At 38.0% G+C, this 24,962-nt stretch overlaps 1 protein-coding gene across 3 annotated transcripts in view; it reads left to right on the forward strand.

Moving 5' to 3' along the window:
* The first annotated feature begins 4,543 nt into the window (after positions 1 to 4,543).
* The window catches only part of F3 (coagulation factor III, tissue factor), a 48,543-nt gene continuing 28,124 nt past the window's right edge, over positions 4,544 to 24,962 (forward strand). The window contains exons 1-3 of one of the 3 annotated variants that reach the window (XM_029959692.1): positions 4,544 to 4,594; positions 5,071 to 5,150; positions 21,152 to 21,275. In XM_029959692.1, the coding sequence (XP_029815552.1) occupies positions 21,194 to 21,275 (82 nt within the window). In that variant the 5' untranslated portion in view covers positions 4,544 to 4,594; positions 5,071 to 5,150; positions 21,152 to 21,193. Of the gene's footprint in view, positions 4,595 to 5,070; positions 5,151 to 8,334; positions 8,373 to 16,623; positions 16,715 to 21,147; positions 21,276 to 24,962 lie in introns of those variants that run through there. The other 2 variants (XM_018072267.2, XM_029959693.1) reach the window with 2 other exon arrangements.

Consider the following 24,962-nt stretch of genomic DNA (forward strand, 5'->3'; position numbering starts at 1 on the left):
CTGTTGGAAAACAATAAAAAAGTTATAGCAAGCGAAAATACATAGAGACACGTGAAAGGTATAGCCCACTAAACGCAGTTCTGATTACAATCATAACTAGATTGCTTTCTGTTCAGGAAGCTTGCTCAGCCAGCCAGAGGGAAAAAAAAAGGAAGGGGCAGATATTCAGCCTGCCTTTATTTGCAGTGCTCCGATCTTGTGAGTTTACACTAAAGCTTTATCAAGATCTGTACTGTTGAAAACCTTTTCTGGAGAGAAGCTCACAACACATTACCACAGAAATCACCTCTGGCAGTGGAAACTTAAATGCCACTTAATTGCATAAATACAGGCAAAACTCAAGGCATCTACGTGCTGCAGCAGTGGTAACTTAACATATCCACAAATTGCTCAATTGCTCTGGTAACAACTGATAACCAGCATTAATGCATAACACAGTAAAGCAATTAAAAACATTTATATCTATCCCCTCTCTACGAAGAGCCACAAATGTTGTTCTTTCAAAATGTTTTACTGCAGGGTATGACACTTGACTAGACATTGGTGTGATGAGATAAACTATTTAATTGGGGCTTTAGCATACTAGCAACTTATTTATCACAGTATTTGGCATTCCATGACTAGGGAGTCATGATAGATTATCTTTCCCAAAAACATTGAAAATGGCATCTCCTTTCCACTTGCTTTTCTTCTAAGTCACTTCTGAATATCCTATTTACCTTTTGCAATCTCCTTGATTTTCTCTGTGTCCAGTCTCAGTTGTCCATTCTTCTTTAGTTTCCATCCATATATATTTTGAGGCAATTAGTGCTAGGTATAAACAGAAAATTTGGTGGGACAGAGAAAACAAAAACACTGATGTCTCAAAAGTTCAGAGGTCACAAGCAAAAGTTTCTGCAACAGGAAAACTAAGGAGAAAGAGAGAGGGGAGAGATGTGCCTCAGAATAGTGATATTAAGTGATTGGGTCGTCAGGGAGAAAAAAGACATTAGGAGTGTGGACAGCAAAGTTTCTCACACAATCTCTTGAGTTTTTTTCTTTGTTCTTACTTATAAGTAAGAATGAATATTATAGACAACGAATTCAGAAATTTCATGAGTCTCACTCCCAGTCATTATTTCAATGGCAAAATATAGAAATGGATTAAATCCTGTCTGTCCATTAAGAAAGGACGAAATTGGCTATTAAGACAATTCAGAAAGATTATAAAATATTAAACAATAGAACAGTAAGTTTTGGGGACAAAACTGAAAGCAGGTATTCAATATAATTCTCATCTGTCATTGCTCATCATGGTAAGCGGAAGGAAACGTGGGGAAGAACATGCACTGTTTGCTGATATTTGCTGTCCTTCCCAATGGCTTAACGAATTAATTCTCTAGCTGTCACACCTCATGCCTGAACCTCTCCAGGGATGGAAACACCTTTGTCAGACTGCCCCCATTTTCTGTGGTTTGTGCATATTAACTGAGGGACTTTGAGTTGACCATACTGTTCATTACCAGTGCCATCCAACCCTTGATGTTCTCAGGGTACAGACCACATAATAACAGCTGCTGAGATACCCTCTGTTACAGTAGTTACTGTGTATACATTTTCCTCCTATAACAAAACTGATTATGATTTTTGTGACTGATTCAGCCTTGTATTCTCTTCATGAAATGATAGCAACTGATTTTTTTAATGTACTATTTTTCAATCAATACATATTTTTTAACCTTTTTTTTTCCTGTTTGTTGATCACCAGGTCTAAACCCAACTTGTCTGTTCAGCTGTGGCTGTTATTTACTGATGATAAGAGTCTGAAAACTTTTATGAAACAAATACTAGATGGACAGTTTCATAATAGACATTCCATACTGGTAAACTGAAATGCTCAAGTGTTCTTGCATGCAAAATGGATGCAAAAAATTGATTAATTTATAATCTCATCTTGCTGGAAATATAAAAGCATATGCATTACTTGTCCCGTGCTTTTTTAAATGTAACCGGTATATTGGTAGCAGCACAAATTAGCATGTAATTGTCAATATACTGCATATAGTTAGTAACACTGAGGATATAATTGCCTGAATTGTCCGTGTTTAAACAGTGATGACAAAATTATATCAGAGCCTGTTAAATACAACTATATTAATAGTTTAAAATTACAGTTGAATAACTGACAGTTAAAACTATATTAAACCTAACCATTGATGTCTGATCTATTTGGACTCGGGCTACCAACTTGCCAGCATCTTTTCCAGGGATATATAGGCCTGTTTACCGGTATACTGGGACCACATATTTAACCTGAAAGTAATAGTACTGTGAGGATACAGGTGACCAGATATTTTTAGTTTCAGGGCATTCCTGAAAGCAAACATAACGAACCAGCTGGTAATCACTTGGCTACATGGCCACGTTCACCATGTATAATTCTCTAAACTGACAAGGAAATTGTGAACTTTCAGTATGAATGTGAACAGCCCCAAGGGCAGTAAGGAGGGGTGGATTTATGAGCAGACAATGGACAGATGAGCAGACAATGCAAAACTATTTGTCTATGCTTTGATTCATAGAAATGAGTGCGCCAGGCGCAATGAGAGATGGGCAGACTCATTACTTCATTCTTCTGAAAGGACGCAATATAATGAGGACAGAAAATAGAATATGCAACGCATTCTTTTTTTGTCTCTAATGTACTCCTGTGGTTTACTTCATGGTTTTTTTTAGCCTGTTGCACCAAAGTTGGAAAAGAGAAAACAAAGGAAAAGCAGATAAAGGAGTAATGAATGATAGAAACTGCCTTACTCGGATTCACAGCCCCATCAAAGGGGGCTCGCACAGTTCAGGTGGTCTAAATTGGGATAGCTCTGTAATTACAGCCTATTGGACAGACAGAAAATGTCTCTGGAACTGCTAGACTGGATTTTTTACAAGAATTAAAATTGTTGTTGTAATAAGAGATGAAGTGGACAAATATACTCAGTAAAGTCTATTAAAAATAAACCTTGTGTCCGTATGCCTATACTTCCAGTTGAACTCTAGGCTGGCAGGAATCAGCCTGTTACTGAGAGGCACCGCTGCAGGACAGCAGGACATCAGAAGGCAATAAGCAAAATGGCTACATAGAAGACTATTCCTCTGTCCACTGCACATAGGCACAGCAGTGCATGCAGTCAGCAGAGCTGTCAGTGCTTCCTGGCAAACACAGACTGCCTACAGGCTCCTACAGGCTCAAAGTCACATTATATCTATATCCTCTGTACTTTTCATTAGTATGTGTAGAACAGCTAAGCTGTAGTGCTGTAAAGTAATAACACTGTGCTTACCCAAACAATTAACACTTACTTATCTTCCCTCAAAATACCAAATAGTGGTGGTTTACAGAATGGCTTTTCCTCAACGCGGTCAAGCAGCCACCTTACCAGAAAAGGCAGCAAACACCAATCTAGACTAAATAGTATGTTCATCCATGCATTAAGACAAATGTTTTCCCTGCTGCAAAGGTCCTTATGAGGCAGAGAAGGGGCCCCAGAATATATTCCAGGACCTGACTTTGCCTCTCTGGAACAGAAGAGAAAGATTCCTCATGCTCCAGCTCCTCCAAGCCATAGTGCTTTGAAAATATAGCATCTGGTCCAAAATCTAGTAAACTTGGATATTCTAACTGAACATACATTTAATAAACTGTATAAAATGAATCTGCTGTGCTAAGTGTTCTGCTCTAAGGCTTTAAGGGAATGCCAAACATGAACAGTTGAGTCTGGACCAATTTTGACTGAGGTGTTCTGATCAAGGTTTCGGCACTTTTGCAGGATATGTGTTTGATAGTCAAAATGTTGATCTGTCATTATCCTGTGGATTATTCATTGTCCGTAGAATTAGCCTAGTAATCTTTTTCTTTCCCATTCTACTATTTACTGTTACAGTATTGTAACATTGAAATTGACATTTCCAGAATTGGCAGTTAACATCTTAATCCGTCTGTCAATTAGTTGCTGACTGATTTAGGAAACAGTGTAAAAATGCCTGAAGTGAATGGGGCTGAAAATCTGCAAATAATGTAGGAAGGAGCTATGCAGTATCTTCACATTACAAAATATTTACTTAACAACCATCTTGAAAGTGTATTCTTTAGGAAACAGCTACTCCAAACAGCCTTCCCTGGTCATGGCTTAAAATTAAAACAAAACAAAGGAAAACCATAAAAGTGGAAACAAGCCATGCCATTAACTCTCCTTCATTTATATTATACAGGGGCCAACCTTGTTCAATTTAATGCAAGTGTTTATTCCTCTGGAAGGATGGACTTGGCATAATTGCCAAGAATAACAACTTGATGAATGATGATTAGCAGTAAATACAAAATGTTTATCTCATGTTATGTGTGGAGCCCTGAAGAAGTCATGACAATACTGAGTTGTTGACTTGACTAGCTTAAACAGACACAAATGTCTCAGATGGAGGAGGTGGTGCTGTGGAGAAGATGAAATAATGAACTTAAGATGCAGCCATACACTAAGGGTGATCATAACCATGATCTGCTTTTCCATTTGCAGGACATTGCTATCTGAACACACTGTGGGAAGCGAGGCTTGAGGAACCATATGTAAGTAATGCTGCCTTCTGAGAAATTGTATTTATCCTGTAAAGACAAAAATGTCTTTCCAAAGTAACAAGACATGTTTATAAGTCAGTCCTGCTGGCACTCAGTTCACTGTAGATGCTGTGGAATATGCAATGCCAAATTGAGCTCTGGCACCTGAGCCAGTGCTGTTTTCTGCAGGATGCAACTGGTGAAACTTGAAAATGATGAGCCCCTTTGACATTCTTGTGTGATACATTTTAATAACTTTTTTACTAGAAATGTTTTACTAGACTATGCAAAGAACAGGGACATGAAATTCCTCAAACTCCATCTCCCTGAAGACACTGAAGGGAATACTGTTTCATTCTGAACCAATTTGAAATGTAAGCAAATGGATATTAAATGTTTTAGAATCATTAATATTTCAATGTGAGGGGTTTTTTTCTGATGATGATGAAGTGCAGCATTTTGGCATTCTGGTTCTTATTTTTTTTCAGAACTCTATGAAGATGTCAGTATTTCACTTGTGATAAAAATATACGTTTTAATGATGGTGTCTTGATTTTTGCATTACTAGGTGAGTTGACATGGATCTACATTGTTTTAATAAGTCTGTGGTCAAAGTATTTTAGGAGTTAAACATTCATTAAATGCTTCTGTTAATACAAAAATGTTCTCAATGCACTAATGAAATAAGAAAAATTGAGATTTTTGGCCCATCTATATTTCTGTAAAATAAAACTATATTATTCAGACTATACTCTCTCTCTGTGTAGTCTGAAACTTAACTGAAATTCCCCTCTACCAAATGAGTCTCAGAGTTTGAAGGAAATTTGGATTTGCATTTGAGTTTTAAGATTCTAACCATAGGTATTTATTAAGAAGTATCCAGACTCCACTGGAACTGCCTTGCAAACCCTAGTAGTTGATTTGACAATCCTCAGTAGTAATTTAAAGTAACATAAGGACATGTCAAAGCAAGATGAGAAGGTGTTTGTTTTTCTAGTATATGTCAGAGACCCTATCTCCAGAAATAAAATGTGGTTTGTTTTCTTCTGATGATAAAAAATAATGCTTAGACAGTATATGAGAACTCTCTCAATATGATGTCAGATCTGAAACTAGAAAGGAGTTCACGTTTCACACTTTGACTTAATAATCAAACAGAAAAAAAAAAAAAGGAAAGAAAATCAGGTATAAATATGTAAAATTTACTTAATGCCATAATGACAAGAAGAAATTCAGAGAGAGGCATTTCTTTGTAGTTTAGGAATAATTATAACCACAGTACTCAGTGGACTCAGTTTAAGGCTAAGAAGGTCAGGCCATAAAAAGGATAATATAGAAAGCACTGAATCATGTCAAGTCAGCTAGAGAAGGTAGAGAGTGAGGACAACAGGTCAGTGCAGAGACCTGTCATCCCAGCAACCATCTGATACCTGAAGTCTTGTCCTATATTTCATTTCATGCCTACAAGGCAGAACACATAGATTACTACACCTAGTAAAGCAGAAACCCAATGTTCATCCAAAGAGCATAAATCACAAATTAGTGAGGTTTGGGCAGTGTCTGTGTTCAATTTTATATGTGCCACCTAGCAGTCATGACACAGGACAGTGGGACTGAGCTTAAAGTGGAAAGGGAGACAGGAGGCACAGAATCTGGAGTACTGGGAGGAGGTGTGGTACCAGGGGGGCAGCACAGAGCTTCAGGGACCTGGGCTGAGAGGTGGTAGGACAGGCAGGGCAGCATTGAGGAGCTGTGCCCTCCTGCTCTTTTGGAAGCAGAGTAAACATGGTGGAGTAAAGCTTCGAGGCTGGAAGGATGATTGGAACCAGGTGTGGTGAGAAGACAACTGGCAAGGCAGGCACAAAGGAGCGAGACCTGGGGCAAGGGAGGAACATGAGAATGAACCTTCAGCATAATGAGGAGGTGCAGCTCATGGCACCACTTAAGATGTAGGGCAGGCACAGAGGTGTGAGGCTTGGGGCTGAAGCGGGCCACCAATTCTATCAGGTTAAGGATGGGCCAGAAATACAGTGAGTCCCTTGCATGGCTACAGAGAAAACAGTCTCCAGCAGAGCTTCTGTAGCATGGGTGCCTGCTGAGCCCCCGGGTCCCAGGGGACGGCTGCGAGGCCCCGCAGATGCTGCCGACCTGGGACAGGGCAGGCACAGGTGTGGTGACCAGGGTGCTGTGAGAACAGGGAACAGCACAGGAGCTATGGAGTGTTGAAATGCCCAGACCTTGGTTCTGTGCCCAGACAACCATAATGAGGAAGGAGAAAGAAAGAAATCACATAGAGCAAGTGGCAACATGCTCTGTCCCATGATCCGCCCTGGAAACACTTGGCAAAAAATGGGTTGCTGTCTAGAGTGATTTGCGTCAAGTGGCAGCAACATGCCTGAGAGGCCAAAAACTCTCTGCAGAGCACTGCTGTGCAAGGCAGGAGACTGCAGCCTGATGATATATTTTTCTTTGTGGCAAAGTTGATTGAACAGTTTGTCATCCTTTTCTTCCCCCCCTCCCTCCATCTACTTAGCTGAAGAGTTACCTTTAGTATCTCCTCTGACATGGGATGAATCACATTTCTAAATTATTTTAAACTTCAGAAGTTAAATAGTTCGTGGCGTTGTCATTGTTGTTATTTTTATTATGCTTTTCTTTCTCCTAAATGTGTCCTTTTCCCATTTAAAAAACATGAACGATATACTCCCTGTGGCCAGCTAAAATTGGGCATCTGAAAACCCCAAAGAAATGAAGCAAATTGACTCTTACATGTAAAACTTGCTGAGTAATGCTACCCCTTAAAAAAAATTCTACTCTAACTCTTGCAAACTATTTGCTATTCTTTCAAACCACATCCTTTAGAAACAGAACTTACTACTCCATGTTGCATAATGTCTGTGGCAGTCATGCTCTTTATCAGCGTTATTAGCACTTAATAACTATACAAATATTTTCCAGTTCTTTTGCTTGTTATGTCTCTGTATGGTTACACTAAATGCTGTGTCAGAAATTGCTATGAATAGGACTGTTACATTCCTTAGCAATGAGCAGTAAGCTGCCTTTAGAAAGAAGAGGTATAATTTGAAAATGAGCTTTTTTCCCCCTGTGTGGTGCATATATATTTACGCATATGTGTATGTATTTGACAAGCATGCGTATACATATACATACTGCTAATACATGTACATACTGTGAGACAAAATACAGCAGTTCTGAATGTTACAGCTCACATGTCCTGCAATATAAATAGAATATATTATGTATAAAAATGATACAACCAAGCTGCATTAGAGACACATTTTAGGGTTTAATGCCCACTGGTAACAAGATAGAAATAAATACCAAAATAGTTAATTTTGTGTCATAGAAAATTTAATAGAGAAAAAAACTATGAAATCAAAAGGGAGGAGCTGCTCTCTATCTACTTCAGTAAAAGCTTACCATATCTTAATTCTGCATTCATTGTGAACCCTAAATTCCTATAAAAGTTGATAAAGAAAAATAAAGTGAAAGTTGCTGGTTTTAAAAATCTGTTCACACAGGTTTGTGAACAAACATTGACACAAGTACAGCAGTTATTTTAGGACACTAGAATGGAGAAATGAAAGTTTGTTTACCTCAGAAGCAGATCTTAGTGTAACAATAAGAATTTGTACAATCAGGTGATCCCCCATGTCTTGTTTCTTTTGCTGGTTAAACAGATTCATGACTAAAGGTATCCAGAAACACACTGAGATGTGGAAACTATGATAGTATACTATCTAGTATATAACATCTAAATACACTGGAGGTGAGTTTATAAAAATATGAACTTAATTTTCTATCATTTATCAGAAAATGCAGTGAAATATACAGTATTAAAATATAAAACAGCAACTAAAGCTGTGACAATAAGAGAACACACTTTTCTATTTTAATAAAGTACCTTTTGAAGTCATATAACCTTTAGGCCTTGTCTCTTACATGAGAGAAACTTTGTCTAATCTCTACATCAACATATATTTGTTGATTTCAATCCCTTTACCAAAGGCCTTTCTCCACTGACCCAGGAGTTTTGCTTATTATGCACATTACTTTGCACCACTTGCTTTGATGTGTCACTACAGTCAATTAAATATTATTATCACTTCATGGAACGTTTGTTTTACAAAACTTTCAGAAAAAATCATGGTTCTCACAACTACATTTGAACAGAGCTAACATTGAAAAGATATGCCCTATCCTTACAGCAAATATAAATATATATGTGTTTATAAATATAAATAGATGCACCATAGCTCAGTTCAGCAGAACTGACAGATAAAGTTTCCAGGTGGCTTTGACCAAGGCACTTAATTCCCCATGGCCCAGTTCCCTTTTCTGAGAATGAAAGACAGTACCACCTAGACCTCTACTTTCCTTTTGTGGTGTTTTTCAGATGAAAAATATTGTTGTTAGTATCAGTACTTTGGTTTGCTTTCTCCAACATACCTTGAAATATAAGAACAAATATAAACACATTCTCCTTTATAGTGGTTTAGTAGTAGGGAAAGAATACTAAATACCCTTACATCTCATTGTTTCCTATTATACATTACCACAGCAAAGAAACACTTTATGGAATATGATCAGTAACCACTACAGTGCTGAGCTACCTGAAAGTAATTAGTTTGGGTTCAGAGGCAGAGACAGCCAAAAAGTTAAAACTTGGGGTTGGTTTTAAATGAAGAGTATGTATTTAACTGTGTCTTTAAACTCTATGAACCTACCAAGGTTTCAAAATCATGATGGTTACTTTATGAAAAGTGATTATACTCCCCAAAGCGTTTCTGACTATTTGCTTGTACTTTTGATAGAAATAACATAACACAGTATTTCTCAAGGAATTTCAGTGCCTTTGGTTTTGATGCTGGACAGAAGTCTTAAGTTTCTGGATTAGGAGGCTGTTTGATCCTTTTTGTAGCATATGTAAATATGGTATGAGATAGTTCAACTTCAATAATATTGTGATCAAGATTTTCAGCTTTGGGAACTTGATTAAAATCCTACTTGGATTGCATACACAAGCAGTTTTAAATTTAACACAGGAAGAATATTTGTGTTTAGCAAATAATATTGTGCCCAGAACATGCAAGCAATAAGATAGAGAATACTAAATGCAGCTACCACGCACTCAGTTTGGCCAACAACACTACAAATATGGACACATATTTTGCACAGTCATGGCCTCTTATAATTAAGATTGTAATTTTTCATGGACTCGTTTTCTAAGCTACTAAATAATTTTTAAGCTATGTGGTTTAGTAATGATAGTGTAAGATGTGTGCCTGTTTGCCTGGTGATGCAAACCATAAGGAATGCATGGGGTTCATTCTCTTTGTTAATTTTTGAGCATTCTTTCAGGTGGTGTTTCAGGCTATCTATGTGCTAGACATTTTGGAGCCTGATTGCTTACAGGATGTCTGTCTTTCTGCAGTATCGTGACATTCAGAATCATCCAGCACGTTTTTGCCAATGAAGATGTCATAGATTTAGAGAACTCTCAGCTCAGAGATTTGCTCTGAGAAAACTTAGTCTTGTTGACTTTGAAGTCATGAATCTGTTTTCATGGGCTTTTTGCATAGTGTTTGTTGGTGGGAATTATGTTGACTTCTCCTGAAGTGGCATCTTTTAAGTATAAATATTTATCCACATGTTCAGACTACACTTTGACAGCTCTGCTTATGTAGTGGTTTAAATGTGTGTATAATTAAACTGTGTATCCAGACTCTCTGAACATGAGTCTGTGCTCACACATGGGCTCGGGGTGAGCATGCCAGCACTGGAAAGGGACTACTCATGTGCCTTCTACCCTGCCATGCAGGACTACTGGTAGTGTGGGTAAGAGACACAGACATAGCTGTGCCTGCTCAGCCCAGGTCTGCCACTGCACAGCCCGTCACACTTTGCAGCAATATCAGATGCCAGCCAGGTTGCTATTCTGTTCCATGACTTAACGGTTCAACAGAAGTGCCTTACCAGAAATGGATGTTACCAAGCCTATCTAGAGCACATCTAGAGCAGGTATCTGGAGCACATCAGGCTCACAGCTCACCTGGCCTTGAGACTCGTATTTCCGTTGGCAGAATAAAGGTGGGCTGCATAAGAAAAGAGGGTTAGAGGTTGTTTCATACCTGTTTGCAAATAAATAAAGAAGAGATCTTTCTGTATAAATTGCAATATTTCCAATAGATTTTGTTTTGAAATTTGTTATTTCCAAATACTCTGGAAGAACCAGAAATTCTGTCTTCCTGTAGGGTCTTGGAACAGACTGCTGGAGTGGGAGGCCTCTGGCAGAGTTCTGGGTACACAGGAATCACACATTGAGAGCAAAGTTCCTTCGAGTTTGGAAAGATTTCATCCGTATCTTTGACTTTAAAAAACATCTGTCTTCATCCATTTCCAGCATATTTATTTAATTTGAGACAGATGACTCTCATTAGCCTGTTGGTGGGGCTTGGTCCCCTGAGGCAGTGTTGGGCTCTCCACTGCTGGCTGTTGCTTTTTCAGTTTCTGAATGAAGAGCTTTATGACTTCCTCATTAGAACAGACACAAGTATAATAGGTCAGAAGCCAGACCATTTTTTTCAGCAGTAGAGTTTATCAGTTCACCTACATATTTCCAAGTCTGTATTCGAATAGCATATTTTAAGAAATTGAAAAAAAAATCACTGGATGCCAAACCCCTCATTTTTCAAAATAGTTTCTACTAGTGCACTGTCTCCTCATTACTTATCTGCTTTCTGTTTGCAATAAAGCTGCAATAAATCAGCACATTCCTGGTATTGACTGGTATTCCTGGTACCTACTCACAATTATGGTCAGACCAACAGTAGTTAGGAAAACTCAGTGAAGCTGATTTCTAAGAAACTAACAGGCTGAAGTGCTGGCCCTAAAGAGCTGGCAAAAGAAGGGATCAAATTGCTTTGTTCAGCTTTCTTTTAACCAGACACTTACTGCACATATTAGGGGAAACACATTCTGCCGTAATAATTTGTTCGTAATTAAGATTTTCCTTTCTCCAGTGTGGGAAAAGAAACATGTTCAGGTGGCCTCACTGGTGTCCAAGTCTGACTATTCATGAGTCTGACTATTTGATACAGGGAAGTAATTAGATTTACTTTTTCTTTTTTTAACTGGAATTTTGTGTGCTAGGGAATAGAAAAAATTATTAATCGTCTCATCCGTGGCTTAAAATCTATGCCAAGAAGATGACTGGGAAGTTCTTAAATTAAAATTCATATTCTACAGAAAGAAAATCCCTTTCTATCAAAAAATATCTGGTTTTTGTTTTTTGGTAGTTATACATTTTCAGTTCACAGACCAGCCAGTTTGTTTGCAGAGATTAAAAGACTATTATTTTTTAAATTTAGAATCTTTCATCGCATTGCTTGATTCTCAAATGCTTTACATTTCTCTGCTCCATGAATCTGGAAAAGATTGATACAAAAGTGGGAGGCTGTGGAAAAGGAAGAACATCTGACTCACGCAATTAGAAACCATGGCCAAACCACTCTGCAAGGAGGAGGTACAATGTCCTGGGAAAAATGAAAACTAGCTGTTGGAAACAAGAAACGCCAACTGCGTTCAGTAGGTCTGTGTGAAGCTGTGTATTTGGTGTACTGCTCTAAACATGTACTTAGCTACACTCATTTAAAATTAATGTGAGACACACTGACACAAATAATGACTGAATTAATGAAACCAATTAAACTAAATGCAAACTTACTAGGGCCTCTCTGTATTTGAAAGAATAGTTTGGATATTTATATATTAAATTGTGTGTATTTCTGTAAATATTAATAAGATTGATAATTACATAAGTAAAACAAGTTTTGTTCTGACTGAAAATCCATTTTTATCCTCAAAAGTTGTTTAATTAAAAGTCTGTGCTCAAAGACAACTCTGTTTTAGAAAAGAAAAAACTCCTTTTTGATTTTTTGATCTGTTATAGTAGACTGAAGTTAGCCATGTGACTTAAGCAAGGTATCATCTTTTTTTTTATTACTAGATACCTTTTATTGCTTATTTGCCTCTATTGTATACATGGGAGGTCTGTTTTTAATGAGCAGAAGTTTATACAGTGATGTTCTTTATTAAATGGATCGACAGCTGAGATTTCAAAATATTTCCTTTGCACATGAGAATTTAAGTAACCAGGGTGTCATTACTGTGAGAATTCAGCAGGGCATAGGGGATGTCTCCAAATGCAATAAGGTGGAGAGGCCTGATGGAGACAGGAGCAGCACAGACACTGACAAGTGCTGGCTAAGGTCCCAGCCCTCAGGGACAGTCACGTCACCTGTAGCAGGAGCAGTGCGAGGGATGGTGGATATGGGGACAGACACTGAGGCTTGTTCCCTCCATATTAGACCCCAGATTGGCTAGAGGGCATAGGTGCTTAAGATTATTCCTTTTTTCATGCAGTGGACTAAAACATTTCATTCTTTCCGATTTGATTAGTAATAGGGGCAGAAAAGTTTTCTGTTGGAGCTGTGACAAATGTTGCTTGGGCTGGGTTACCTGTATGTGATGGAAAACATGAACAACACAGACAACTGTGGGAAAACGTGGATCCAGAAGATGCAGTAAAAGGAGAAGGAGCAGCAAAACCAACTCTATAGTATATGCTGCTGGAGCAACAACTGCAACAATTAATAACAAATCCTATGAATAATTATTAAACTCCACTAATAACAAGCAGCAAATCCAACAGAAAATACACAAAAAGCAGTGCTTTTAGCAATTATAGCAATGCCTTGCCTAACATTGCAGTTAGAAAAGCAGCAATTTAAGGGAGAACTTAAAGCAATTTCTGCATGTGAACCCATGAGGGCTGAAGTCCCTACTGTGGCACTGGGAGATGCTACAGGAAATATGGAAGTCCTCTTAAAATGGAGTAAAGTCACCTCAGAAGTCACTGCAAAAACTTTTGAGATTCAATAACTTGCAAAGGGAGGCAAGAGCCACCCAGATGGATTATTGTCTCACTGGGAAATGCTACACAGTGAGTATGAGGTGCAGGGTGGTAAAGCCACCATAGATAGATGTCTATGCAGCCTATCCAGATAACACTGATCCAAGTAAGAAAACTTAGTGTTGGTGAATCAGGCAGAAAACAACCCGGAAAACCAGCCTTGAGCAGTAGCTTAATAGTTCACAGTTCTGTATGTACATGGAGACTGAAAACTTGGGCAAAGGTGACACGGAGCAAAGCAAACTGAAACAACCTTGATGTATCTTTGAGATAGAATTTGGTCCCACTAGTGGTTTGTATTTCAGCTACAAGAGGCAAACTCTCTGATGAAAAATTACTTGAAAATGGTACTGGGCTATGAACTGAGAGTGGTGAGAGTAATGCATCTTGTAAGGGTTAAACCCAAATGTTGAACCCTTTTTGGCATAGTTTGGCTTACATTATTCTACATGTTGTCAGATAACATGAATACTTAGTTTCAAGAGGCACATGGATGAACAGAGAGGTCTTTTCTTATTTTGCCTTGTGTTCAGGAGGTAACAAGAACAGAGGCTGCCCATTTGTGTGGCGCCTCAGTCTGTATTCAGAACCTAGGGAAGATCCACCAGATAATGCTGTTTGTCATGTCCATGTACATAGTTGGGCTGCCTCTGTGATGATATACATTTCTAGCCTATGCACAGGAAGACAAGTAAGATGTTAACTGTTACTAAGCAACTGTGGTACCTAGTAATATAGACCTAAGTTTGGGCTGCATGGGCCTGGCTCCTGAAAGAGTCTTGGAACATTTAATGGAAAAATACTGTCCTTCTGACACTCACTTGTTGATCATCAGCCAATATCCTGCCGAAAACAGAGCTGAGACAGCAGGGAGATGTCTGTAGCCCAAAGGAACCTGAGGGAGGAAAGAAAGCGCCTTGGAGTGCAGTGTAGTATCAGAGCTCTGGGGAAATATTTGGGAAGCAGACCGCTCCTGCAAACCCTCTGTGACTGTCCAAAATTCTCCAATATCAAGACAGATTTTGTCCAGGGTCAGAGAACCTTGTGTTTTGTACACACTGTTCAGCAGATGGTTGATCAGCTTCCTTTATTCTAAGCTTTCCTGGGGATGATAATCCCCAACATAGTGGCAGGACAGGGAATAGAAAGCACCCAAAAAGAAACAATATGTTCTTTGGGCTTTTCACCATTTGAATGACTATGTGGAAGGCAGCCCAACAAAACACTGGAGTTCTTCCGGGAATATGATCGAAGTTTGTTCTTTGGTAGTAAGTGAAGCATCCAAATCTAATGTTTACTCAACGTCTTGGACTAATGAAACATGAGAGGAGTCCAGGAAGGGACGATATTTATATAGCCACACCTGATACAACACAGGCAAACAGCACAGGGCCCAGAATTCAGAGCACCTCGCTGCACGTTCTGGGCCCTGAGAGGTTCAGAGCCTCCTGTTTAGAGAAATTGATTTGCAGGTAGGTGATACACCTTGATGTCTCTAACAACCACTTTGTGGGCAAAGCAGAGCTCTTGCAGAATGTGCAAACTGCCCGGGAGTCTCCATGTCAGTTCACCTAGACGTTGAGTCAGGCATGAATAGACAAAACACGAGGTATGAGGAAAATCCTGAAGAATTAAACTGCCTTTCATCAAGAGTTAAGATAAGCCGTTTTTAGGTTAGGTAAGATTTTCGCTGGAATCTCCTGTTCCATCTAGCAACAAAGGAAACTTTTGAGATAGTTTCAATGAACATGAAACCATTAGCTGATTTACTTGGAACAGGAAACAGAAAGTCCACTACAGTATAGGGAATATCTGTATAGATTCATTTGGCAAGATACAAAGCCAAATGTATAGTATTCTAGATTTTACTCTGTAGATGAGTGCTTCTGAATGGTGTTATTACACCTGGGGGATTTTGGTTACTACTCAGTGGCTGACACAATTAATTACTACTTTAGCATGTGTGTGTAATGTGGTCAGTATAAACTCTCTGAAAAAACTTGTACATAACTCTTTCAAGAGAGACATATAATTGCTTTGCTACAGGTAAAAGTTAATTTCTGGTATTTCTTAGTATTCTATTGCCTTTTAATTTATTAGTAAAAGGTTTTGAATAGGCTGCGGAGTTCAGTGCTACAATGAGAACTTATTCCTTGTTCCAATGAATACATAATAGAACTGGGTTCTTTGACAGTGTTTTGCTTGGAATAGTGCTCACAAGCCAGAAGCAGCATTGGTATGAAACCTTGGCATAGTTTTGCTAAGGGTTGTGTACTTTTGTTCAGCATACTGCTTGCAAACTGCTAGATGATGACTGCTGGTCAGAAACTCTTCTCCACCATTTCATGTGATAAGGAAAGAAATGCAGGTTTGTATAAAAGATCTGTGTTACAGAAATACACATACAGGTGATTTTAACTTCATCTAAGATCACTGTCTATCTAATAGAGCTGCCTAAATTTTCCAGAGGGCTTAGGGCAAAAGATTGTAGCCTTTTCAATGCAAAACCTATTACATAAAGTGAAGGCCCTTTTCAACCTATCAAAGGAAGAAGTTCAAAGCAAACTCTCCCTTCAAGACACAGAATTATACCCATGCTAAAATACAAATTTCAGCTTGTTGTTCTAATCTGTTTCACAATACAAAAATGCAGGAATTTTGCTACCTAGAATTCAAAAATAAGAAAAAAGAAATTAAGTGGGAAAAAACTTCTTCTCCTCCTAATTTTGAGAGGGCTAAACACTGCCACTTGATGGATGTTTCTGCCATTTCTATTGCACAACTAAAAGAACCAAAGAAAAACCAAATACCCAGAAGAAATACTGGGAAGTGCATGCTGCTATTACAACAGAGCAAACTAGAGTGCAGGGTTACCTGTGGTCTTTCACCCCTATGAAAGACATGACCAACTGAGAAGTTGAGTCCCAGGGACCAGGACATCCTTAGAAGCACACCTGAGGAGGAAGTTCATGCTTGGGAACTAAAACCATTAAGACCATTCTTTGCAGTTTAGCAATCTTCAACCCTGAAATGGATTATGTTGCAGATATTCCCCAGATGAGAAGTCCTGAAAGCCAGGACTCCATAGAAGCAGGCTGAATGAGTTAGAACGGAAGCAGCCAAGCCACTCTAACAAGGTACTGCGTGATAACAGAAGCCCTTTAAAAAAATAAATTAATGAAATATAACTCATTCAAACAAATCACAGTTTACTAGTGAAAATTTATTTGATAGAAAATTGATGACCATTCCTACTGTAATTTTTTTAAAGGTTTTCATTCACAATTGGAAGAAACACTATTTCTTACTTAATTTGTTCCACTTGGTCTTTCAAAATAAGATATAGCAGATCCAGCTAAAACAAAAAGGCTAAAGCAATAAAAATCTAGTCAGATAAAGGGAAAGGAATGAAAAACTCACATTCCATGTCCTCCTTTGGTGTTATGAAACCAAAATCATCAATTTTTTAGACTCTATTAATCTCTTATAGGTTATCTGTAACAGACACAATTCAAGACCTGCAACATCTATTGACTTTAAAGACATTTTGCAAGAAATAAACCTCTAACATTGCTTTGTGTTCTATTTTAAGAGCATATGCAAATTCACTCAGTTCTAAACCTTTTTTCAAAGAAGTCCCATCCTTAAACCCCAGGCTGTCAGATAGACAAAACATCCTATGTGGATAGCAGTCTAATAACAAAATGTTCATTTCTGAAAAGAAGCTGCATGCTTTATTGTAAAAGCAGCTCTTCTTTCTGGAAGGAATATGCATGACCTGATGGCCTACAGATGTGCACTGAAAACTGCCTTTGGCCTCCTTCACAGACTACCAGATGGTCTCACATCATGAGATTCCTCTCCTGTATGACTATTGCAGTCTATATGCTTAGTCACTAGAGCTATAAATAGTCTAATTCTTACTATTTTTTTAACCAGCAACATTCATGAGCCACTTTCACAGGAAGATCGTTCTGAAAGAATTAACAACAGCTTGAACACATGGCTGGTTGAAATAGTAGCTGTTAAAATTTACAAAAATATATCAGGTAGTTTCTGAAAAAAAAAATAAAAAATATTTCTTGGAATTGCTGCCCTGAGCTCCCACAAAGAAGTTTAGCTTTTAGTGGTTGGTGTGGGAGGCAATGGTAGGAAGGAGCTGGTAACAATTACTAGTCAAAGTTTCAGCCCTTTGCCTAGTCTGTCTTCTTCTGGGACTTGCCACATGTATTCTTCACTGCAAAATCTGTTAACAATAATGACACAGTTCTGCAGAAATCACCCTGGTAATCATATCAGATTCCCATGGTTTCTGCTGGGAACAGTTCTTAACACAGCAGAAAGGAGTCTCTCTTAACCCTGTGCTCACTGCATTATTCTCAGCATGTCACCGATGATATCACACTGCGGATACATTGTGCTTTTACCAGAAACCGTAAAGAAACTCAAAAGACTATGAAACAGTCTGGTCTAAAACTAATTGAGGAAATATTTGGAAAAAGACTAATGTTAACTTCTGAAGGATTCTTTTCAGCCTGAAGTGCATGAGTCCTTCCTCTCTTTTCTGAAAAATGGTGAATTTGAAAGGGACCCAAACCTAAATTCCAGTTCCAAATTCTTCACATATTTTGAGGATGTACTCACTGAGGTCTGAATTGTGCAGCTGACCCCACACTAATGACTGAATCAAGCATCTAATTTGCAGGCACCTTAAGGGCATAGGTTATTTGTGCCTTTTTAAAAAATTAACCTATTTGAGTGCCATACATATAATGCACCAGGGTGGGGGAGCGGGAAAGCCACTTGTAAATGAAAAAGTTTAACCAATGGTTTGCCTGCAATTAAAAGCAGAAAATTCAAGTCAGTAACATTCCAGTTTTGGTTACCTAAACCTAAAGTTTTTATTATAGAACTAAACATTATTTGGTTTCAGTTTGTTTAAATGAAACCCTCAGTTTTAGGCAAATTCAGGCATCTCTTCATTCCTTCCTTTTTAAATAAGAAGAAATATTTTCCTAGGCAGGTAACATAATAAAATATCTGAAGACATTTTGTTAATGTTTAAACATCAGTTTGAATTTTCTGTGTTTTTTTTTTTTTTTTTTTTTTGCTAAGAGATAGTAGTTAAATGATCTTCACAGTGACAGAGAAATAATTCCATTTTTAGAGAACAGTTTCTCTCAAATCCACTTAAGTTTCACACACATTTTAAGAAGTAACTCCTCTCCCTAGGCATTGCAGGCTTGACTCACGTACTATGATGATCAGCGGAAAGCACTCCGTGTGCTCACAGATGTTTTCTGAGACACATGTTGAAACTGGTATGAAATGCCTTATAAGGTGTTGCTGTGGCTTGGCCTTCAGCATATTACTCTGAGATGTTTTTGCATGATTTATATGAAATAAGTGTTAAGTAATCCAAAACCTGCAGATCAACAATGAGGAAAAGACTTGCAGGGATTAAGTGATGTGGGGATTTAAACAGATATACTACAAAAATAGCCATCAATAGTCTCCAGTGACATGCCTTAATATGCTTCCTTATGAGAGATTCTTGAGTCTTCATTATTTCACTTAATGAAAATAATAAAGATTTCAGAGAATAAACAGAGTCACAGGTTCAGCCTAGAGAAGAGGAGACTGACAGGGGATCTCATTGCAGTCTTTAACACCTTTATGAGGGGAAGCAGAGGGGCAGATACTGATCTCTTCACTCTTGTAATGAGTGACAGGACTCAAGGAAATGTTATGAAGTTCCACTTCATATTCTAGTCAGAGTCTACATGATACAAGTAAAAATACCCTTTAAACTGGGGAAACAACCTCTATTTGAAGAAGCACAGATACATAGCTTACAGACTTCAGGTGTATGCATTAGTGATTATGGATACAAGGCAGAAGGTGAAAATAACTACTTTCACAAACCTGTACCTGCTAATGTATTCTATACCAGTTGTGCCTATTTTTCAGTTACCCTCAATGACTTAAGCACTACAGTTTGATCCCTTGTGTTAGAGGCCAACTATGCGCTCCTCTGTTTCTTCAGATGTGCTGTTCTCAGCTGCTCACTCATTTCCTCAGATATAGTGAAATACCCAGGTTGCCCAATAAGTTCCTCTGATATAATGTTATTTTATGGAAGCTTGTAGTCAACCTTTCAGGCTGATTATTTTCCAATTCCTTTCTTTATTGGCAGAGGTGTTACTCATTGCTTCCCACTGCTCTGCTCCAGGGTATTGCCAAGCTAGTTTGTAGTAATGCCATATTTTGGAAGACAGCTGTACAGATCCCAACAGCCTCTTCATCCCATAATGTTTTTGCCAAGAGTGCTTCATTATTCCCATTCTCACCATGCCTGGAAACAGGTGCATGCAAAATCAGACTTCCCCTCTCAACACTGCAATATCTGCTAACCATGCTTATAAACTTCATCCACTACCAGTGCTTCCAGGGCAGTAAACCCTGAAGTCTGTGAGTTCACCTTTCACCTGACAGGAAACCACATGTCTAACCAGCAGTCGAACTATTTTCTTTCTTTAAGTTTTTAGGTTTCTCAGAAACCACAAGGTGTACAGACACCAAATTGTTTCAGTTATCTCATTCTCAGGTGCAATGCCCAGTGTCTCTGAAGAACACCAGTGTACATTATAAGTTTCTATGCAGTCTCTAGGAGAGGCATATTGAATAGTCCTGTGACTGGATGAAGAACAGCTGCCTGTTTGCCTGGGAAAGGGGAGCACTTCATCCTGAGAGTAACTGGACATGATCAGAGTGGAAAAACTCCTAGGGTACAGCCTGAGGCAACCAGAGGGAGACAGTAAGTGAGAAACTGTATAGACTGGGAGTGAGAAGGGGATTCACCTGCTGCAGGAGCAGCTCTAGTGCCAGTGTGAATAGGAGGCAGCTTTGACTGCAATAACATGTGAGGTAGGAGTGGATCTGTTCAAATGGTCCTGTAGACCAGATATCTACAGTGGTTTTACTACAGACACATTCTAGACTAGTCCTGAGACCAAAAAGCCCAACTGTAGTTGGAAGACATGGAGTGTCGTGGAGCAAATCTTGCACTTCAGTTCTATCTGAAAGGAGTCCAGTTTGTGTGCTCTGAGTTAGCGATATATTTGTTTACAAGTCATCTTTTTAGACTCTTATGCCCAGCAAAGCAGTGTTTTCTATTATTACAGATTCACACTTGTATGGTTCATTATTATTATATACAATTCTAACGATCTACAACCCATCTTAAAGGAAAAGGCATATATGGAATGGTAGGGCCTCAGTTCCTCCTCACATCTCTGACACAACTGGATATTGTGTCTTGCTATTTCTATAACCATGTGCTGTAGTTTACTGAAAAGATAAGATTACAGACTGTAACAAAGTAAGTGGATTTGTCTATCACCTGAAGAATAGCCATGTTGTCCTTTCCTTAATGAACCAGTACCCCAGGAATTCTGAACTGCTACATATGTAACAATATTCAAGATCTATTCCTCTGCATTACTAAACTTGCAAACATAAAGAAAGTGCTTTTAGTATTAATAATAAATTCCTGACCTTTTTTGTGTAATTAGCTTCTCACCATTCATTCTGGGATGTGATGAGAAAAGAAGGAAATGAGAAATGGAAATTCCGGCACTGAAAGGCAAGCTCAGAGCAGACTGAGAGGGAACTATCTCTACATCCTGACTATTGAAGGTGTGTATTATAGGAAAGCAGTGTCAAAAATCTTCTCCATGAATTCATATCTGAGGATAAGAGAGTTTTCAGCGTATGTTCTTTTTAACAGTACAAGATGTGAACTTATTTAATTAAAAGAATGCAAATGCATTTTATAAAAATTTTGAAATCAACATGTGTTTATCTGATTCCGTTTTTACAGTGAAACAACTTTGATTCCTTTATTATGACTTTCTTTTTGATCTCAGTCACTTATGAAGGAAAGAGAACAAGCTGTATTGCAGTTTAAAAGCTTTTGTTGTCAGTAATAGAAGACTCCAGCAACTGGAGTATTAACTCCCAAATTTGGTCTCCTGTTAACACTGCATCAGTACTTGAGCCTTGTTGCCCTTGCACAGCCAATTTGATCACACGAATACAAAAGGTGGGATCCGAGAAGATAAGGTTCCTAATCACCTTGTATTTGCATAGACTGGTCTTAAGATATCCCATCTAGGTTGCAGCTCCCTCCTCCTGCCCTGCCAGATTTTATGACTGACCCAAATTCTGAACTCTACAGTTTTTCCAAGCAATGCTGCTGTTCACGTGCTTGTTTCTAGATACACAATCATGACAAACTGTATCTTTCTGAGGTCTATTCAAAGCAGAACTCATAACCTCTATCACAAGGTCTCTGATAATGAACAGCAGCTTGTCATTAAGGTGGACAAAGCAACATGGGAGTGTACTGAGAAGTGGGAGGAGAATTTGAAGCTAAGTATTCTTCTAAACTTTGCGAAAACATTCTTCTCTCTGGTACCTGTACACTACCACATGTCACCTGCCATTCCTTAAGAATGCAAATACACTCACCCATGGCAAGGCATGTCAGGTAAAATTAGATTTCTCAGGATGGCAAATATTTTAGGTAATACAACTGTCAGATATTTTTGACTTTTTTGGGATTTCCTTTTGGCAAAGACTGTACTGATGGGATAGCATATCAGCAAAAGGAATTTCAAATTATCAAATCCCTTTTGGTTTGACTGCACAGTAGGCTGTATATTTTGGCATGAATTTAACAAGTACAGAAATAGAATGCTCTCTCAGCAATTGTATGGCATGCCATACAATATTCAGCAAAACAACACAAAAAGATTGAGAGGATACCTAAACAAACCCATAAGCTAGAATTCTGCAATTTTCCCAAAGGATACAAATGCCTATTTCCCATTAAATTAACAAGTATGGATTTTCCATATCCCACATATAGCTTTGCCCTGTAAATATGTTTTTAGAGTCCCTATAGGAATGGCTTGTGAGATCCCCTGCTCAGTGGTTTCCGCAATACATTTTTTAATTTACTTGTTCTTGAGCAAAGAGTCAATAATTGAGAATGCTACAGACATGAGCTACTTCTGCTAAGGCTATTTTTGGGGTTATACTGTCACAGATGTAAGTAAAGAGAATAAAAGTTTCTGGTTATGCACAAGATAGTAATACTGAGCTTCTACTTTTAGATGTTCATGGGGAAAAAAAGAAAAAGGAAAAAACCCAAATCAAGAAAACAAACAGGAAAAAAAAAACACACCAAAAAGCCCAGTGAGATATACTTCTGACAGAGCAAAAATTTTAAAAATCTGCGCTTATTAAAAACAAAAAAAAAAATCAGGACATGCACCAAGTTTCTATTTCATAAAAAGAATTAAATATTCTTCATACTGCTCTCCTTTAGCAGTTAAATTTTCTTCCATGAAACCTTGTAACACAGTCCTGAAAAATGAATAATGAGTTGTCTAGAAAAATTAATTTTCTGAAAATTTAAAGAACGTCCATTTTATTTTTCTGAGCAGTTCACCCTTCTGGCATAATATTGTGCTGCAGATGGGTCACTTTGTGACCTTTCAGAGTCCTGCAGTTAATTCTGACTTTGTGCTGCTATTTAATAATCTCAACACATGGGAAAATCTTGCTGATAATATATTGATAGTTTGGGGGTTTAGTTATGATTGATTCTTTTTTCTTTTTTCTACTTTGTCATTGCACTTTGGCTACAGGAAGAAGAAATTACTTAGATCTATTTCTGCTTACTCTAATGAAGCACACTTGGTCTTAGCAGAGATATACTAGCACAAATAACAATTAAAGCCAGAATAAGTAATTTTGGCAGAAATTAAGCTATTAAAAGAGTTCCTTGTGAACAGGGCATGTTATGATACATTCACTCTAGAGATTTTTCAAAAACAGAGTTAGACAAAGAATTAATTTGACCAAGAACAAGAAACTTGACCATGCCAAGAGGACTGGCATTTGCTATGTCAATACATACATCAGTCATCAGTATAGGAACAGCAAACAACTTCAAATGCAGCTGGACTTCATAATCCCTTGAAAAATAAACTGATATGAGCTCATCTTTATGGGTAAAGCAAACCATCAGAGGTCAAGGAGCATTCCACAGAATCAGTTATGCAAAAGGAACAAATTGTACCCACCTATGAGCAGGCACAGAAAGACAGACTGGAACATTTCCCAAAGTGTAGGGGAAAACTGAGCAGAGGAAAGATAGCAAAGTATAATCAGGCCTTAACCTCTCCAGGATGGTACAAAGAAAAGATTTCTAATGATTTGTCCTTCCTCTTTGCTTGATGGGATTCAGGCTGCCCAAGACTGAACAAGTTACTGCCATTTAGAGAAGAGTACCAGTAAGCTATGAGGAAAAAGGGGTATGAATAAAGCCTAAACCAATACTATATTTTCAACAGAGAGCTGGGATGCCATAGGGCATTACAATTCTAATTCACTAACTTTTTGAACCTTATTACCTCAGGACTAAGCCTTTCATACTTAGAATCATATAATCATAGAATCAGCCAGGTTGGAAGGGACCTCTAAGATCATCAAGTCCAACCCTTGATCCACTACCGCTGTGGTTACTAGACCATGGCACTAAGTGCCATGTCTTCCTGACTAAAATAAACTATTACTAAATTACATTTCCGAGATTTCAGTATTTATTATGAAGCTTTCATCAACACAAGTTGTTTTTACAATCTGCCTTTCTACAACATTCTGACTAATTTGCCCATAAATTGTGAAACTTTTTTATTTGTATATAGTACCTTTGTCCAAATGACACAGGTTTCATTAGATGCGTAGACAGAATGCAAAGATGCATGATTAGAATTTTTTTTCTTTCATCTGAGATTAAGTTACATGAGAGGTGCCACTAAAGCTGTTTCTGCAAAGGAAACAGCCCAGACCAGTCCTAGAGGTTTTAAACTTCCAGCTTAAAGAAGTGTCTGAGTAATAGCATCTGCCTCATAAAGACATTTTGCCATTGTGAATAATCTCAAGCATTATAAAACCTATAATAATATTTACATCTAATGTTCTGCTTTGCAGTGACTGTTAAAAATTTGCATCTTATTACTGATCTCTAGATTGTCTAGTTTCAATTACCAAGCACTATCTGGCATCATACGTAGGCTTAAGAGAGTCACCTCTTCTGCAGGCAGTTTCTTTTAGGATAGCAGGAGTTGTTTCTTGGTCTCCACATAAACAAGAAAACAGGGAGAATTAATTTATTATTGAACCAAGGAGGGCATGTTTTTCTATTCTGAAATTATTCTGTTATTCTACTAAGTATTTCTGTTACTACATTAAAAAGAAACAGTAAACTCTCCATTTATTGCTTATTGTTTCTAAAAGTGACACTGGATAGTG

This window comes from Manacus vitellinus, unplaced genomic scaffold, assembly GCF_001715985.3.
Source record: "Manacus vitellinus isolate BGI_N305 unplaced genomic scaffold, ASM171598v3 scaffold_21_pilon, whole genome shotgun sequence".
NCBI classification, from domain to species: Eukaryota; Metazoa; Chordata; class Aves; order Passeriformes; family Pipridae; genus Manacus; species Manacus vitellinus.